This window comes from Astyanax mexicanus, chromosome 9 (assembly GCF_023375975.1).
Source record: "Astyanax mexicanus isolate ESR-SI-001 chromosome 9, AstMex3_surface, whole genome shotgun sequence".
NCBI lineage: Eukaryota > Metazoa > Chordata > Actinopteri > Characiformes > Acestrorhamphidae > Astyanax > Astyanax mexicanus.
The window spans coordinates 17,285,078-17,302,548 of NC_064416.1; the positions used below are offsets into that span (position 1 = coordinate 17,285,078).

The window sequence follows — 17,471 nt, forward strand, 5'->3', positions numbered from 1 at the left end:
GAGGCCGTCAGGTCTGAATGGAAGCTGTCAGCAGTGGAGGTGTGCGAGAGGATGTAAGAGGCTGTTGTAAGAGCAGTGCTTTAGACCTGTCTCCTCCTGTAGAGGGAGATGTTATGGCACCCGAGGCCAACAGATCGCTCCTGCTCCGTTTCTGCATGACAAGACTGACAGGCAACAGGGCACAGTGTCACCATGGAGTCGGAGGAGTTTAAAGTGCGCCTGACAAACAATGCTCTGACTGAGGGAGAGAGAGAAAGAGAGAGAGAGAGCGTGAGAGAGAGAGAGAGAGAGAGAGAGAGAGAGAGAGAGGGAAAGAGCAATTATGAGGCGCTCACTGCGACATACAGGGAGAAATATTTTATGTATCTTGTCAAAGCTAGAATAGTGTTTGACTCATCTTTCTCTGAGTGGGAGCTGTTTTCAGCTGCTTTCAGGAAACTCGGCACAGTCGTGTGTGTGCATGTGTGTGTGTGTGTGTGTGCTCGGAATATGATTCAGAATAATCCTCAATTATCTTCTCAAAGTCTGCAAACATTACACACTATTGTTTCTACATTCTGTCTCTCTCTCTTTGTGTCTAGCTTCCATCCATTAGTAAGATTCACAATGAACTTCTAGATAAAGATGGTACCCATCTGATACTCACCATGAAATGCTGGACCAGGATTTCAGAATTAAAAGGTCTGGACTGGTCTGCTTTAAGCAGGCTTAACATGAAATGTTACAGTAAAGTAGGTCACCTGATATAAGCAGTGTAAAGCACACCTTTAGGTGGCCATCTTAAGTGAAGTGCTTAAATCACTGCTTTTAAAGGAAGCATGGTGAGTTTTGCTGTAGGGGTGGGACAATATACTATTATTGCAATACAGCTCTGGATGTTTCTACTCCAGACTCAGTCCACTGCTTTCGCAGGTCCCCCAAGGTCTGGAATCGGCCCTTCTCCACAATCTTCCTCAGGGTCCGATCACCTCTTCTCCTTGTGCAGCGTTTTCTGCCACACTTTTTCCTTCCCACAGACTTCCCACTGAGGTGCCTTGATACAGCACTCTGGGAACAGCCTATTCGTTCAGAAATTTCTTTCTGTGTCTCACCCTGTTGCTTGAGGGTGTCAATGATGGCCTTCTGGACAGCAGTCAGGTCGGCAGTCTTACCCATGATTGCGGTTTTGAGTAATGAACCAGGGACTGCCTCAGGAATCTTTTGCAGGTGTTTAGAGTTGATTCGTTGATTCAGATGATTAGGTTAATAGCTCGTTTAGAGAACCTTTTCATGATATGCTAATTTTGTGAGATAGGAATTTTGTTTTTTCATGAGCTGTATGCCAAAATCATCAGTATTAAAACAATAAAAGACCTGAAATATTTCAGTTGGTGTGCAATGAATCTAAAATATATGAAAGTTTAATTTTTATCATTTCATTATGGAAAAAAATGAACTTTATCACAATATGCTAATTCTTTGAGAAGGACCTGTAGGTATATGTTTGAGTAAAATGCACATTGTTGTTTTATTCTATAAACTACAGACATTATTCCCAAATTCCAAATAAAAAATTGTCATATAGAGCATTCATTTGCAGAAAATGAGAAATTTCTGTAATACCAAAAAAGATGCAGAGCTTTCAGACCTTAAATAATGCAAAGAAAACAAGTTTATACAAATGTTATTAACACGTTTCACCTCCCAGCAGATACATATACAAAATAATACACAATAAAATAAAATAAAATAAAATTTATTAGCAAAGAAACGAATTACTTATCATTTGACCAGTCATCAAAATATAATGTTCAATATAAAATATTCCCATAATGCGCATGTGTACTAGTCCTAAATGTCCTAGTTTCAGGAGCATTGCATGTAATAGAGAGAGTCCAAGTGAAGGAAAATGTTGGGTAAAAATAATAAATAAACATGTTCTCTTTGTCAATTTCAAAGACTAAAAGTCTGAAGTCATGAAGCTTAATCACTTTATTAAAATAATCCAAAAAATAAATACCACAGAATGCATTATCTGATTTATCTGACTTTCTGCAAGCCGACTGATTCATCTTCACTGTTCTGAAGATGATAAAAGTGCTTATTCTAAATGTCAGTGGTTTGTGAAATATCAAATATCAGATTATTATCAGTATTAGAAAAGAAAAACTATTATACCATCTTTACTTTTACATCTTTACAGATTCATCAGGATAACCCTCCTTAAAGCAGTCTGCAGTGCTGAGAATCTGTTTACTGTTCTTACAGCCCCAGTCAGATCAATAGAACTATTAAAAGTGGTTTCATGCGTTGAATTTGATTTATTTTCCTCATTTAGAGGCCTAATAGAGGGTAATATACTTGTCATACATTTTATATCGATTAGAGAGAGCATTGTTTACATGAATAGAGAAGTATTATTGGGTTTAGAGACAGTTACTTCAGCAAAAGCTGGATAAACTCTATTTAATACAGCTACTCTTGATATTGGAAGAAAAAATAAAATAGCAGGCATCCTGATACTTTTAGATATAGGATACAGGATACCCCCTCACAAAAGTCTCAAAGTGTGGAACTTAGATTCTGTTAACTGCGTTTGGAACTGTTCGTACATCTCCAGTCAGATCAATAGAACTATAAAAGTGGTTTCATGTGCTGGATTTGATTTATTATTCCAATTTTGAGCCTTATAAAATATAATAAACTTGTCATTCATTTCTATGTTCATCACAGTGAGCATTATTTACATGGCTATTAAAGTATTATTGTTTTTAGAGACAGTTACTCCAACAAAAGCTGGATGAACTTTTTTTTTTTAAATATGGATACTCTTGATACTGGATGAAAAAAAAAATTAGCCAGCATTCCAATACTTGTGGAGATTCATCAGATCAATAGAGGTATTAAAAGTGGTTTCATGTGCTGGATTTGATTTATTATCCTAATTTTGAGCCTTATAAAATATAATAAACTTGTCATTCATTTCTATGTTCATCACAGTGAGCATTGTTTACATGACTACTAAAGTATACTTATTTTTAGAGACAGTTACTCCAACAAAACCTGGATAAACAATTTTTTTTAATATGGATACTCTTGATACTGGATGAAAAAAAGAAATAGCCAGCATTCCAATACTTGTACAGATTCATCAGATCAATAGAACTAGTAAAAGTGGTCTCAGGCACTGGATTTGATTTGTTGTGCCCATTTAAAGGCCTTGTGGAGTATTATATAGTTGCCGTTCATTTATTTATTGATCATAGAGAGAATTATGTACTTGCTTATGTAATTATATATATATATAGCAGGCATCCCAATACTTGTAGAGATCCATCAGGATACCCCTCAAAGAATTCTAAAAAGCAGAACTGAGATTTTGTTTACAGCAACTCTCAGACCAATAATACAATAAAAAATGGTTTCATGCAGCATTTGACTTATTATCCTCGCTTAGAGGCCCAATACAATGTAATATACTTGTCATGCATTCATTAATTGATCATAAAGTGCATTGTTTACATGAATAGTGAATCTTATAATAGTATTATTTGTTTTTCCCTGTATTAAGCAGCTTTTGTAGGTTTACTGAATGTTCACCATGTCCCCCGGCGGTTCAGCACAAGCTGATTAACTGCAATCCGTGTTTGTCGCAAGTAATTATATTATGGTTAATTATCCTGTTACCAGATGCTGATTACTTAATCTAGGGGTGCGTGGGGCGTCTGCTGAGTACGAGGATTATTAATTATAAGTGTGGATAATATTAAACAGGGAAATGAGCAGATGAACTGCAGTCAACGAAAGGTTAATGTGATCGTCAGTGAGAGGAAGTACCCAAATAAGTGTGTGTATAAGCACATATCGAGGGTACGCTCGCGTTCCGCTGCATTTTAGCTGCTGTATATGTGTGTACAGTATATGTGCATGCGTTTGCGTGTGCGCAAGTGCTGACATTGACGTTATCTCTGTGATTGATGCGGTTCATAACGCCTAACCTCCTTTCCCTATCTGACGAGTCAACATTCCCTCCAGAGCTTCCAGAGCCCCTCATGGCAATTACACTCTGAGTGATAAATCATACACACAGTTCTGAGACCAGCATTAGCTGTTCACTGAGCCCACTCGTGTCCATTCTTCTGACACGCTGGACTTTTCCAAGTGGGTGTGGAGAACTTCTCATGGGGTTGATCATTCCTAGGTGGGAATCTAATATAGGGCATATAGTTATACATAACATAAAGGTGGCTTTACAAAAGCTTCTTTGAAGGGTACCTATATAGAGGCTTTATAACACATTCATAAACCGTTAATAATGCATTTACTTTAATATTTACTCGCAACATAACGTTAGATTTTATAAAATGGTCAACATCAGACTTGGAGTTTTATATTTGACATGTGTGTTGTATATAAAGTTCAGGTTGTGATTTTTCTTTTTCCACTCTAATCATTTTAACATTAGCTTCATTTTCCCACCAAACATGCCGAGTGAATTCTGCTTAAAGAGGGAGATATGAATGCAAAATATGTTTTCTCTTTAGTTTAAGGGCTTCAATGTAATTAATAGAACTAATATACGTCTTTCAAAAATAGGTGCGTGTCTTATAAACTCTTATCAACGCCAAATAAATGAAGCAAAGGTCTGTCAATTTAGTTTAAGGACATCAGACTCCTTCATACAGCTAAGACCATGATGTCCCAGTGACAGTTCTGAGAGAGACCAACACTCAACACCACAATATGTGATTTAGAAGGTTAAAATACAGCTCTGGAAAAAAATAAGAGACCACTTCAGTTTCTAAATCTGTTTCTCTGATTTTGCTATTTATAAGAATATATTTGAGTGAAATGAACATTGTTGTTTTATTCTATTAACTACAGACAATATGGCTCTCACATTACAAATATAAATATTATCATTTAGAGCATTTACTTGCAGAAAATGAGCTTTCAGACCTTAAATAATGCAAAGAAAACAAGTTCATATTCATAAAGTTTTAAGAGTTCAGAAATCAATATTTGTAGGAATAACCCTGGTTTTTAATCACAGTTTTCATGCATCATGGCAGGTTCTCCTCCACCAGTCTTACACACTGCTTTTGAGTAACTTTATGTCATTCCTGGTGCAAAAATTCAAGCAGTTCAGCTTGGTTTGATGGCTTGGGATCACTCATCATGTTTGAGCGGTCTCTTATTTTTTCCAGAGCTGTATATATATACTTGTGCAGTATATGATACCAACCATTGTATTTGATATATATATATATATAGTGTGTGCATACACAGTTTTCAAAATTTCTGTTTCTGTGCTTCATATAGAAACGGTATAAACAAAGAGTTTTCACCGCCACACTCTGCTACACACAGAATGTAGCTTGAGGGTGTTTTTTGACGCTGTGTTTTTCCACCTCATCTCCACAGATTGAAATATCAACTGTCTGTGTAATAGACTTGATTTGTTTATTCACCTCAGCAGTATAAAAAATGATTCTTTTTTTTTTCAGCCCTGTGGGAGTGTGTAAGGTCGGGAGAAAACTTGTGTAGGGTGGCACATAAACGCTGAGCAGGACCGTAAAGTCTGTAGCACCTTCTACAGTTACTATCCATTTTTATACAGTAATCTTTCCCTGGACAGATGGTGCTTTTTATAGTAGCTTCTACTCCAGTATCCTGGCTTTTCTTTTAGAATCTGTTACAGTAAGGGTTCATGGTGCTCCCTGATGATTTTAAGAGCCTGCTGTGTAATTGTCTTGTGCGCCTGCAGCAACGTTGCAGAACTTACCAAGCGTAATTAAAGTCAGCATAACATTGACACCCTTAGAGCTGGCGATAAAAAACACCAAAGGCCAGTGATATGTTGCTATTTTCACAATACCTGAGCCACAATACTGTTTTTGTTTGACTTGTAATATTGTGATATGCTACGTTTTGTGTAGAGATGCATAAATTCAGATACTTGTATTGGGTATCTGCCTCATACAATGCTAATTTACTCATACTTGTAATCACAATCGAGGCTTTAATACCCACATCCAACCCTGTGTGTCTATATCGCACATTGTTGCTCAGACAGCTTGCAAGGAGAGGACACGGAAAGCGGAAGCAACAGCAAAAAAATTATATCTTTATATACATTTAATGAAACAGGAATAAATCAAAGAAATAAACACAAAATCAGGATGAATAAACAAAAAGGAATAACTAACAAAAACAAGAAATAAACTGATACAAGGAACAGCAATTTCCAGAGTCGGGATAAAATCTGGCAAGAGTCGAGCTGCAGTCGAGTCACGGTCGCGTCATCTGGATCGTTCAGGTGGTTATGACTGAAAATTTTAGTCGGTCGGGTTTGCTTCCTGGCGCTTCAATAAAATGAAATAAAAAATAAAATAAAATAATAAAATAAAATAAAAAAATCTAAATGTAAAAAATCTGACCATGACCGAATTACGTGTCCTTTTTAGCAAGCTGGAGTGAATTCTCTGTGATAAGCTCATGTGCAGTCTGAACTCATTTATGGCTCTTAGGATTCTGGCTATGAGCAAAGTGAAACTTAACATGAAGCATTGATCTGTCGAGCATGCATGGTGATGACAAAACATGAAGCATTCAGACAGGTGTCTGCGAGGGGGGACAATACAATGAAAACTAAATATCGGATTTGGTCTGCTGTGTGAACATACTGAATCAGAATTTCTTTAAAAATATGCTTGTTTTAAAAAAAAAACAAATGTTTATGTTGTCACAACAAAACTCAAAATGACACGTCCTATTCTGCATTAAATTTTGGCCATGGTTCATGCTAAATTATAAACCAGGAAACAACATTTAATAACTTATATCCTTATATCTATTTATTTAAATCTAATAACTGAAATCTAGTAGCCACAGGCACCTCCTACCTGATCTCACAACAAAGAAAACTAAATCTTAGCTCCATCTTGTGGAACAATGAGGATTATGCATGTTGGAAAAAAGTTGTTACAGTATGGAAAATAAAAATACAAAAGTGCAGTGTTTCTTGCATTCACTTTGAATTTAGTTTCATTGCAGACAGTATGAACCGATAATATTTAAGGTGTTATCTGCTCAAGCTTATTTTATTTGTCAAGATATATTAATTCAACGATTCGGTTCAGTGTAACAGTGTGGCCTTAAAAAACTTAAAAGATGTTTTGGCGCTGAGAATACCAAGCATGGAAATGTTAATGTGTTATTTTGTCCCATTTTTCCTGTAAACCCGTCTTAATGTGTGCAACAGTAGAGGTTATAAAATTCCCCACAGATACTCTATTGGGAACACTTCTTCTTCTGCAGCCATGCATTTGTAATGTGTGTATTATGTGGTTTTGTATTGTCTTGGTGAAAAATACATGTCCATCCTCAGTAATTCTGACACACCCTGGCTTTTGGACTTTTGCTGATAACAATCTGGATGGTCCTTTTTTGTCTATGGTCTGGAGAAAATGATCTACATACTAATTCTGATACTGCATCAACATTTTCAGCTACCTGAGGACCACCTGCTCTTGTTTTTCTTACATATCTTACTAATGCAAGAACATCACACTCATTTAGTGTGAAAACACTTCCACATACCCATAACGTGACTGATGTATTTTCTGTGTATTTGAAGGCAGATGTCTTTATTTCCAAATCAGTCTGGTCTATTCAGTATTTCAATTTATTTTTGATGTAAAGTTTTTACTGTATAATGCTTTATTTATGTATCATACACTAATTGAGTTTTTCCACTCATGTACTAATCATGGATGAGTTTTCTTTGAGTAATTTTATTGAATATTAATTTTAAAATGGTTGATCCTTCTTGGGATGGATTAACTGTCTACTGTCTACAGAAGGTTTCTGATTAGGTTTTGTTCAGATTGCTGTAAGGAGTGAGGCATTAGTCAGGTCAGGATGTGGGATGATCTTCATCCCGCCTCATCATTCTCAACTCCCCAACTTATTCCAAAAGTTATGGATGGAGCACCACAGTACAGTGCTGTCTTTAGACATTGGTTTATGTTTATCTGCTTTTAACAGTCCTATTCTTTTGGCAATACTGCTCTACAGAGACTAGACAAGTTCCATGTGTGCATTTGCATACATGTTGCCAATAGGTTCATAGGTTTATCTGCGGCACAGAGTCATATTCTAATAGCAGTAGTTCCCTACAGGAACTGGACATAAGTCGTTTACGTGCTTTGGCACTTTGTTGAAGTTAAAACAGATAAATACAATCATTACAAAGGACGTCCATAAATATTTGGACATATAATGTAATTATTGTAATTCAATCGTAGCATTTCATGGTGCACTGATTTGTAATCAGAATTTTTCTGTTGTTTTTTTCACCCTCCCACACTCCCCCAGCTCCATTCTCCCCCCCTGGCTCAGAGAACGTGGTGAAGTTTGACCAGTATGGAGACGGCCTGGGTCGCTACAACATCTTCAACTACCAGCGCCTGCCAGGCAGTGACAAGTTCACCTACATCCAGGTGGGTGAGTGGGCTGAGACTCTCTCCCTCAACGAGTTCTTGATCGGGTGGCCACGGGGAGGGGGGTTGCCCACGTCCCAGTGCAGTGACCCATGCGCTCCCAACGAAATGAAGAAGATGCAGGCTGGCGAGTACTGCTGCTGGATCTGCACAGCTTGTGAACCCTACGAATACCTGCCTGACGAGTTCACCTGTGCACCCTGCGCTCTGGGCCAGTGGCCTCGAGACGATCTGAGTGGCTGCTATGACCTGCCAGAGGACTACATCATGTGGGAGGACGCCTGGGCCATCGGGCCCATCTCCATCGCCTGTGTGGGCTTCGTCTGCACCTCCTTGGTCTTCACTGTCTTCATCCGGCACAACGACACGCCCCTGGTCAAGGCTTCGGGTCGGGAGCTGTGCTACATCCTGCTGTTGGGTGTCCTTATGTCCTACTCCATGACCTTCATCTTCATCGCCAAGCCTTCACCAGCCGTGTGCGCCCTGCGCCGCCTGGGCCTGGGCACTTCCTTCGCTGTCTGCTACTCTGCACTGCTGACCAAGACCAACCGCATTGCCCGCATCTTCAGCGGAGTAAAAGACGGCGGAGCACAGCGACCGCGGTTCATCAGCCCCAGCTCCCAGGTCTTCATCTGCCTGTCATTCATCTCCGTGCAGCTGCTGCTGGTGTCCGTGTGGCTGCTTCTGGAGGTGCCGGGTACACGGCGCTTCACGCTCCCCGAGAAGCGGCAGACAGTTATCCTCAAGTGCAACGTGCGCGACTCCAGCATGCTGCTGTCGCTCAGCTACGACGTGGTGCTGGTGGTGCTCTGCACCGTCTACGCCTTCAAGACCCGCAAGTGCCCTGAGAACTTCAACGAGGCCAAATTCATCGGATTCACCATGTACACCACCTGCATCATCTGGCTGGCCTTCCTGCCCATCTTCTACGTCACGTCCAGTGACTACAGGGTATGTCTGTCTATGTAATCCTCATTCGTTATCATCAAACACAGACCCTTTACAAGTAGTCTGGGTGGCAGGGCAGCATTATCTTGTCATGTTGATGAATAAAGAACAAATATGGATCATTGACAGGTGATAATTAACTATTTTGAGAAGATTATTGCTGAATATCATTAAATATACATGTTTATTCATTTTTCCTGTTATTGACCAACAGACAATTGGTGGTTGCAGGTCATTGATATGCCATTAGACTGAAGCTTTATTCAGCTTTCAATCGAATAGTACCTGTCTTTACTGTCTAGGGAAGTCTTCTACTAGATTTTGGAGAGATTTTGCTGTAAGGATTTAATTTTCTGAGAATTTAGAGCCACCCCAACTTTCCAACTCATCCCAAGAGTACTAGATGAGTAGAAGTGTGCCACCATTTGACAATACACAGTTCCACTGCTCCAGAAAACAATGTTGAGGGTCTTTGTTTCCCTCTATCCAACACCTGGTCTTAGGCATGGCACTAATAGACTCATGTGTGTCTGCTTTCCATAGAGTTTAGTTTCATTGGCAGTACTTCTCTACAGGGACTAGACAAACTATGTTTGTATGACAGCAGTTGATGCAAACTAAAGACATGAATGCATACTTTAGAGGAAGAATTGTGCAATACCATAGAAAATCATATTTTTGTTCCATAAAGAGGAGTGTGGAGAACCTTCTAACTTGATGTTAAAGTTCTATACCATTAAAACACACCCATTACCAAACCAAAAGTGGTTCTCCTATGGTATCGGTTGAACAACCAAACCAATTGACCTTTGCACCTTTTAAGATTTTAGTCTATTTGAGTGTAGCTAAATATTAGATCATTGCAGAATTAAATATTAATACTTAATTTAAGGTGCATCAGACCACTCACACCTGGATTGGTTCCTACATGCTTATTCACAATTAGCAGGCTCCACTTTCTCCACAAGGGGGAGATAATAGCAATCAAGAAGCTGTAGTCTGCATCACTGAAAGGGAGAAAACTGGCTAAACCCCAAAACAGCCTCATGGGCAATCTAATCACTTTAAACAAAAAAAAAATATTACGGTAATTATTTTCAATATACTTTGGCCTACTGGGAAGTAAAGAAAAGAACTGAATGGAGTGTAATTGAATTGATTTGCACTGGACTTAAAAAAAAGAAAGAAAAATGAAGTGAAGAATAAACGTTGCTGTTGAAACCACCAGGCAATTGAGTTCCCTAGGCATAGAGTTGCCTGCTGTTGAGTAAGATATGCATAATACAGTAGAACATCCTAGGATGCACAAGGGCGCGCCGAGCCAGAAGAATAAAAGAAGAGAGTGAATTTAAATCCATAATAAACATTGCACTTAATCGGTCAGCCCTTCACAACGAACGTGTCGAGCCTGGAGCGTCAGTGTAATGCAAGCCCTGAAACGCAGCATCTTTTCCAGCAGAATTAGACACGGATTAGACCAAGTAACAGTGAAATGTGATTAGCGCAGTCCTGTATCGTATGTACTGCATACACATTCCGAAGCCTCCGAGTCACACTCCCAAACTTCCCGCTGCCGTACCCACACTCGCCCTGCTGACGCCCGCAGTACTTTCCTCAGTCTGCGCAGTCTGCTCTGTGTGGGTCTTCCAAGGCCTCAGTCAATGAAGTGGGAAAGCGTGCGACTCAGTTTGAGAGGGCCCGGTCCTCCGAGAGCACTTTAAACAGAGTGCTGATGTCTGTAGAAACACTGAGAGACTTTAGAGAGAGGGGCAGATCAGAGAACCACAGAGAGAGAGAGAGAGCGACAGTCACGCAGACAGACGTACCGAGAACAAGGATAAAAACATCATCCCCAACTATCCTCAACAGCAACTTAACACTTCATAGCAAAGTTGCAGAGTTGTTTGGATTTCTGCAACATTATTGTAACGATTTAATTCATTAATTTGTGCTAGCATTATTATCATGTTAATGCATGTGATTAAACTGAAAACTGTAATTAATCACGTTACCAAGTATGGCCCCGCCTTCTACCTGTAATTCTTACAGAGTAATTTTTTACAGAGTCTAGTGACGCATTAGTGGTTTTATTTTTATTAAGCAACATGAACACAGCATGTTCACACACACTTACACTAGAGCTTAGATTGGACCCAAGAAGTCCATCCCGACCCAATCTGATCCCATTCTGCCCAAGCCCGACCCGGCCCACCTCATAAACTGTCATTATGAACCCGAGCCCAGTTTAGAACTGACGTTTTTAGTAAGTAGAATATTAAAACTGACATTTTTTAATGACAATTTTGAGTTGTTTCAAAGAGTTAAATCTGTTCAGAAAGATGTTAATGAACAGTGCAGCACAGAAGAAAACTGTTTATTAAGAATGGTACTCTAGAGTGTAATGTGTAAAATGTAGGCCTAAACTACCCTGAGATACTATATAAAATAAAAAAGGCTCAAGTCTTCCGGGAATACCACACTAAATACCACACATACATCCCCCTCCCAAAAAAATACAACAAAATACTAGTTTTTACATTTTTATGACAATTTTAATCATACTTAATCACAGAATATTGTTGTGATTAAATCAATAAATGTTTTTAAGCAATTGACACCACTATTATAAATATAGTTAAATTTTTTTCCAGTCTAACATTGATTACTTTATCAGCATTTAAATAGCCATTATTAAAAGCTTCAGATTTCAGAAAAAGAAAAGGTGCGATTAATCGCAATTAATCAAAGTCATTCTTGTAATTGATAGTCAACACTAAATTAAATATTTTTTCATTAGAGAATGTTATTAAATAATATATTAATAATGATAGCAATGGATAACAAAATACATATAAAAAAAATAATGACATAAATGCATTAATATTTGTCACCCTTTAAATGGCACCTATTGCAAACATAGACATGCAAATACTTACACCAAACCTGTCTTTTGTGCCATTTGTAGAGAAGCACTGCCAATAGAATTGGAATCTCCCTGTCTGGAGCAGATAAACCTATTAAACATCTGTTTATAAACTCTAAACTCTTTGTAAAAAAAAAAAGCATTGTCCCCAAAGTTGTACTTACAGTTTAAAAAAACTTGAGTACAATTTTAAAGGCAGCTCAGAATAAAAGAGGATTCCAAAAAGTTTTCTGAAGGTTTTCATTTCTTTGAAGAAAAATGTCATGAGTAATAAATTAATAAATTAAGGATGAATCAAATATGATACAAAATCACACATATTCAAGATAATGTTTTGCTACTTCAATAAAATGCCATCAGCTTATGGCTATTTGGGAAGAGAAGATGAGAGAGGAGAGAACTTTGGGCTGGAGTTTGGTGAGCTTCTGCTTGTCGTATATCGTCCATAAGTAGAGTCAGGAGAGAGAGATAACAGAGTTAAAGAGAAGAGATGGGGCAAATGAGGGTTGTGAAAACTTCTCATGATTCACAAGTGAGGTGCAGGGTATTTATAAGATGTTAGATTAGAAGGAGGTGCTTCATGTTCCTCCTACTGAAACTCAGTTTACCTTTTTAATAATCAAACGGGCAAACCTTGGTGAGGTGTGTTTATTAAGGTTGAAAACAAACCAGGGTACACTTTAACTCATTAAAAAAGTACAGGTGTGAATACACGTTTAAAGAATTAATGATTCTTTGATGGTATATTTAAAGGTTGCAAAGCAGAGCTTTCATACAGTACAGGCGACAGAGGACCAACTGAACCTAAAACAGATTATACAACACTTTATTTTCTTCACTGTGAAAGCGTTCCTCGCTGATTCATTAGCTTTGGTGTAGCGTTTCTGTGTTCTCAGTCAAGATAAAGCTGCCCCTGAGGAGCAAATTCCTACCAAGTTTACTTTTTACATCTATTCTTCTTCTGCTTTGTGCCTCAGTCACAGCAGTAATCCAGGAGAGAGTGGCAGGGTGGTACTAAAAGAGAGAAAATCTAGACCTTGAGTGGAGAAGATTAGCCTGTTAATGGAAGATGTCCAAATAGCATCTAATCAACTGCTATTTATGCAGCCACAGAGCTAACTGCCATGGCAATTATCCCCCATGTTCCCTCAACTGCTCTCACTGTTCTACTTTAACTAATAGCATTTGATAATCAGCATGTCTGTAAGTATCTGTGGAGATGCTGGCGGTGACTGAAGTACTGAGTAAATGAGCTGTTTACTCTCTCTTCTATCTTTATCTGTCTTCTTATTCTCGCTCTCTCTCTTTATCTTTATCTCTCTCTCTCTCTCTGTATCCCAGGTTCAAACCACCACGATGTGTATATCAGTGAGTCTGAGTGGGTTTGTGGTGCTGGGCTGCATGTTTGCCCCTAAAGTCCACATCATCATGTTCCAACCCCAGAAGAACGTGACCAGCCACCGGCTCAACCTCAACCGCTTCAGTGTCAGTGGCCCAGCCACCACCTACGCTTCACATGGTGAGAAACTACTAGCTTAGTTAAAAATAACAAATGTTTACATGTAAAGATACATGTAAAAATGCAAAAAAAAAAAAAGTATTAAAACACAAACATAGAGATGGAGGTAATATACTGTCTGCATAGTTTAAATAGCAATCGTGTTTGTGACTATATTTAAATATGCAAAAGGATGTGGTAAAATATCGATCCGCCAAAGTCAGAGCGCACCTGGCTCTTAAAGGGAATGGCAAGTGACACACTGATTGGTTTATTTCATGTCACACTCAAAACACACCCATGATTAATTAAGAGAATAAGTACATGCCTTTTAAGCATCTCAAGTCATGCTAGGTGTACTTTTCCCATCGTTACGATAGCAAAGACACACTGACAATGACAATGTGATTTATTGTGTGTGATTGTGCTTAGGTAAGTGTGTTGTTGCCATAGTTAAAGGAAGTGAGCTTAGATTAAGGAGGGATTCTGTTTGTTCATAGGTTATTTTTGGTAGGTCTGTTACTTGGCAGTTGAGGCAATGGACCATGAACATAGTGTTAGGCTGTGCTTCTGGATTCTTGTCGAGCCAGTATCAGATTGTGGTGGTTTTGCTATTGTTGTTTGTTGAGTGAGTAGTAGATCCTGGCTGAGCCCTATGCATAACCCCAGCTGTTAGGTGCAGGATTTGTCAATTTCCTGTATTATATTACTACTGCTGAGTATAGAAGGTGGATAATTTTTATTTATGCTGATATATGGATTAAACTTTTTCTCTTTTATGCTTGGCATATTTAATTTTTCAAGTTATTGAAGGTGGAATATGGAGCTAGTGTTAAGTAGTGTACATTTAAAACATTTCCATAAGGTGTGTTGTGTTTGTTAAGGTTGTCTTTATAAAATGTTGTATAATATACTGTTCAGGGAAGGATTTCTACTGGATTTTGAAACATTGCTGTGAGGATTTGATTGCATTCAGTGACAAGAGCCTAAGTGAGGTCAAGATGAATGATCACCCCTCCTCATCACCCAAACCAGTGAAAGTCAGCTTTCTATGAATGTTTTACCAGCAGCAGGTACCATAACGCTCTACCTGGAATTGATTTGTAACTGGGATCATAAGCCTGTCATTTTCAGGGAAAGAACAGATGTGGCATGAGGCCAAGCAGATGGCCAAGTTTTCCTTTCCTCCATTACTTAAGCAGTTTGTAGTGATTACTCGTCTTTGATTTGCCAACTGAAGGCACTCTTGGGGTGTCGGTATCATCAGCTGACGGGAGTCGTGTACGTGGGGGAGCTGCGGTGGTTCCTCCTGCTGCACGGTAATAAGCTCCTATAAGCAGAGCCCAGTGCCTTTCCTCTAATGTTTAATTCATAAGCACAAAAAAAAAATCAACAAATCAGGTAAACAGTTTCATCTTTATTTATAATTCACCTCTCTGATAAACAATATGACAGACACTGCAGAGAGAAGATCAGGCTGCCTACGGAGGAGGGGAGAGGTGGTGGGGAGGGAAGGGGATGGGAGCGCGAGAGAGAGAGAGCATAAAAGAGATTGGGGGGGGGGGGTAGAACATGGTAGGTAATGTCTGAACTTCATGAATTTTTTTTTGTGTATTTTTTTGTAATTTTCCATTGTACCTAGCTCTTCTAACCCAATGTTGGCATTTCTGTTATTTCCCAAATTCTCTCTCTCTCTCTCTCTCTCTCTCTCTCTCTCTCTCTCTCTCTCTCTCTCTCTCTCTCTCTCTCTCTATCTATCTCCTGTCTCTCTCTATCTCTCTCTTCAGCATCTGTGAGTGCTCACTACGTTCCGACAGTCTGCAACGGCCGAGAAATCGTCGACTCCACCACCTCATCCCTGTGACCCCTCCTCTAACTACAGCTCTTTAGCGACTGTTAGCCAATCAGCACACATTGTGCTCTGCCCCAAGGACTCCGCCCATCCACAGTGTGTAGAAAATGTGTATTATTATGATTATTATTATTATTAAATTATTTTCTAGGGCTTGTACATATTAACTGATGTTGTTGTAGAGAAACAAAAGAACAAAAAAAAACTTTCTAGAGTGATTTTGGAGACTTTTGTTTTTTTTGATAGCTTTATTGTAAACTGTTGTAAATGACCATGAAATGTGAGCGCCGTTGCAATATCCGATGAGTCTTCTGACTGAGGGTGGGAGGGGAAAAGGGGTGACCGATAAGAGTGGCCATGCCTGCAATACTGGACAAACTGGTCGTTTTCTTTTGTAGGCCTCATTGTAATAATGGATTCTGTATGTATGTATTTCTATGTTGTATATTTTGTACATAATCTTACTGATGGTTTTAACAGCACAAGTTGACAGTGTGTTAGAGAAGAAAAAACGATGACGACGATGCTTCTGTCGATCGGGTGATGACGTCGGGAGTGGACGGAGGGTGAACAGTAGGAGATCTCATGCCTCGACTTCCACAGTGTCTCGTTCTGAACAGGGACACGGTCCTTTTTAAGTAAGCTTTCATGTCGTCTGCTAGTGTGTTACATGAAAAGCTTCTCACAAAGCATACAGTGCTGTGAAAAAAATGGTTGCTCTCGTGCAAATTTTGGATTTTTTTTTCATATTTGTCACATTTCAATTTTGAATACTTTTGGAAATATAGTGTAGAAGGTTCCTCTGCCATTTTTAGTTGCTACATCATATTTCATACAGATTCGAGAAATGCAGCTGATGTTCAAAACTATTCTGAGGATGTAACTGATGTATCTTTCCCAGCTCTTGGTTACCCACAATTCTCAGTGCACTCAAAACACAAAAGGGAGAAAACAGCACCACGAAAACTGGGCAACAATGGCAGAGCCTCCAGAGTTCATTTAAAATGCTCATTCCTTACTGTGATTAAATTAAAAAGCACACAAGTTTTGCACCATAACTGCAAGAGGCCTTTTTGGTGGTGTCACCACAAAGCCTCATTAGACTTAACCATATTTACCATACTAATACAGAGTCGTCTTCATAGGACAGTATTATAGAGTAGAAATTGCATTCTCATTGTAAAAAGTAGCTGCTACCAATTGGGTCCAGTTTCACTAGCCACAGCCAAACACGATTACCACCAGAGCTGTTAAATTTAAACATCACTTGAAAACAGAATCCGGCTTCACAATATGAAGCAGGTTAAAAGGTCTCCAAAGTATCACATGATGCCTCGTTCTAAAGGAATTTAAATAAAGAGAGAGAAAAAACCCAGATTAATCCATTATCTACAAACAAAGATACCATGGAACAGTGGTGAACCTGTCCACGAGTGGCCTACTACAATTTTACTGCATCAACATCTCATCCAGGAAGTCACAAAAGTAGCACAAAATGAGCATCTAAAGAACTGCAGGCTTTATTTACAGTACCTCAGTTGAAGTCAATGTATAAGAAAAATACTGAGCATAAATAACAGAATCCATTGAATATTTCCAAGGTGCTCACCACTGTTAAACATGGTAGTGGACTTCCCTTGTAATTCCCTTGTAATTGACAGAAGCATGCATTTACAGCCTGTTATTGGGTTTATGCTATTACTTTTTTCACATTGGTAATATACATTTTGAATCTTATATTAAAAAAGTTGTATGAACAGAAACATT

The 17,471-nt window shown here is 38.8% G+C and overlaps 1 protein-coding gene across 1 annotated transcript in view; it reads left to right on the forward strand.

Moving 5' to 3' along the window:
* The window catches only part of grm3 (glutamate receptor, metabotropic 3), a 58,141-nt gene extending 41,436 nt beyond the window's left edge, over positions 1-16,705 (forward strand). Inside the window, exons 4-6 of the mRNA XM_007250942.4 lie at positions 8,359-9,434; positions 13,696-13,873; positions 15,640-16,705. Coding sequence (XP_007251004.2) covers positions 8,359-9,434; positions 13,696-13,873; positions 15,640-15,716 — 1,331 coding nt within the window. The 3' untranslated portion in view covers positions 15,717-16,705. The remainder of the gene's footprint in view (positions 1-8,358; positions 9,435-13,695; positions 13,874-15,639) is intronic.
* Positions 16,706-17,471: the final 766 nt, after the last annotated feature.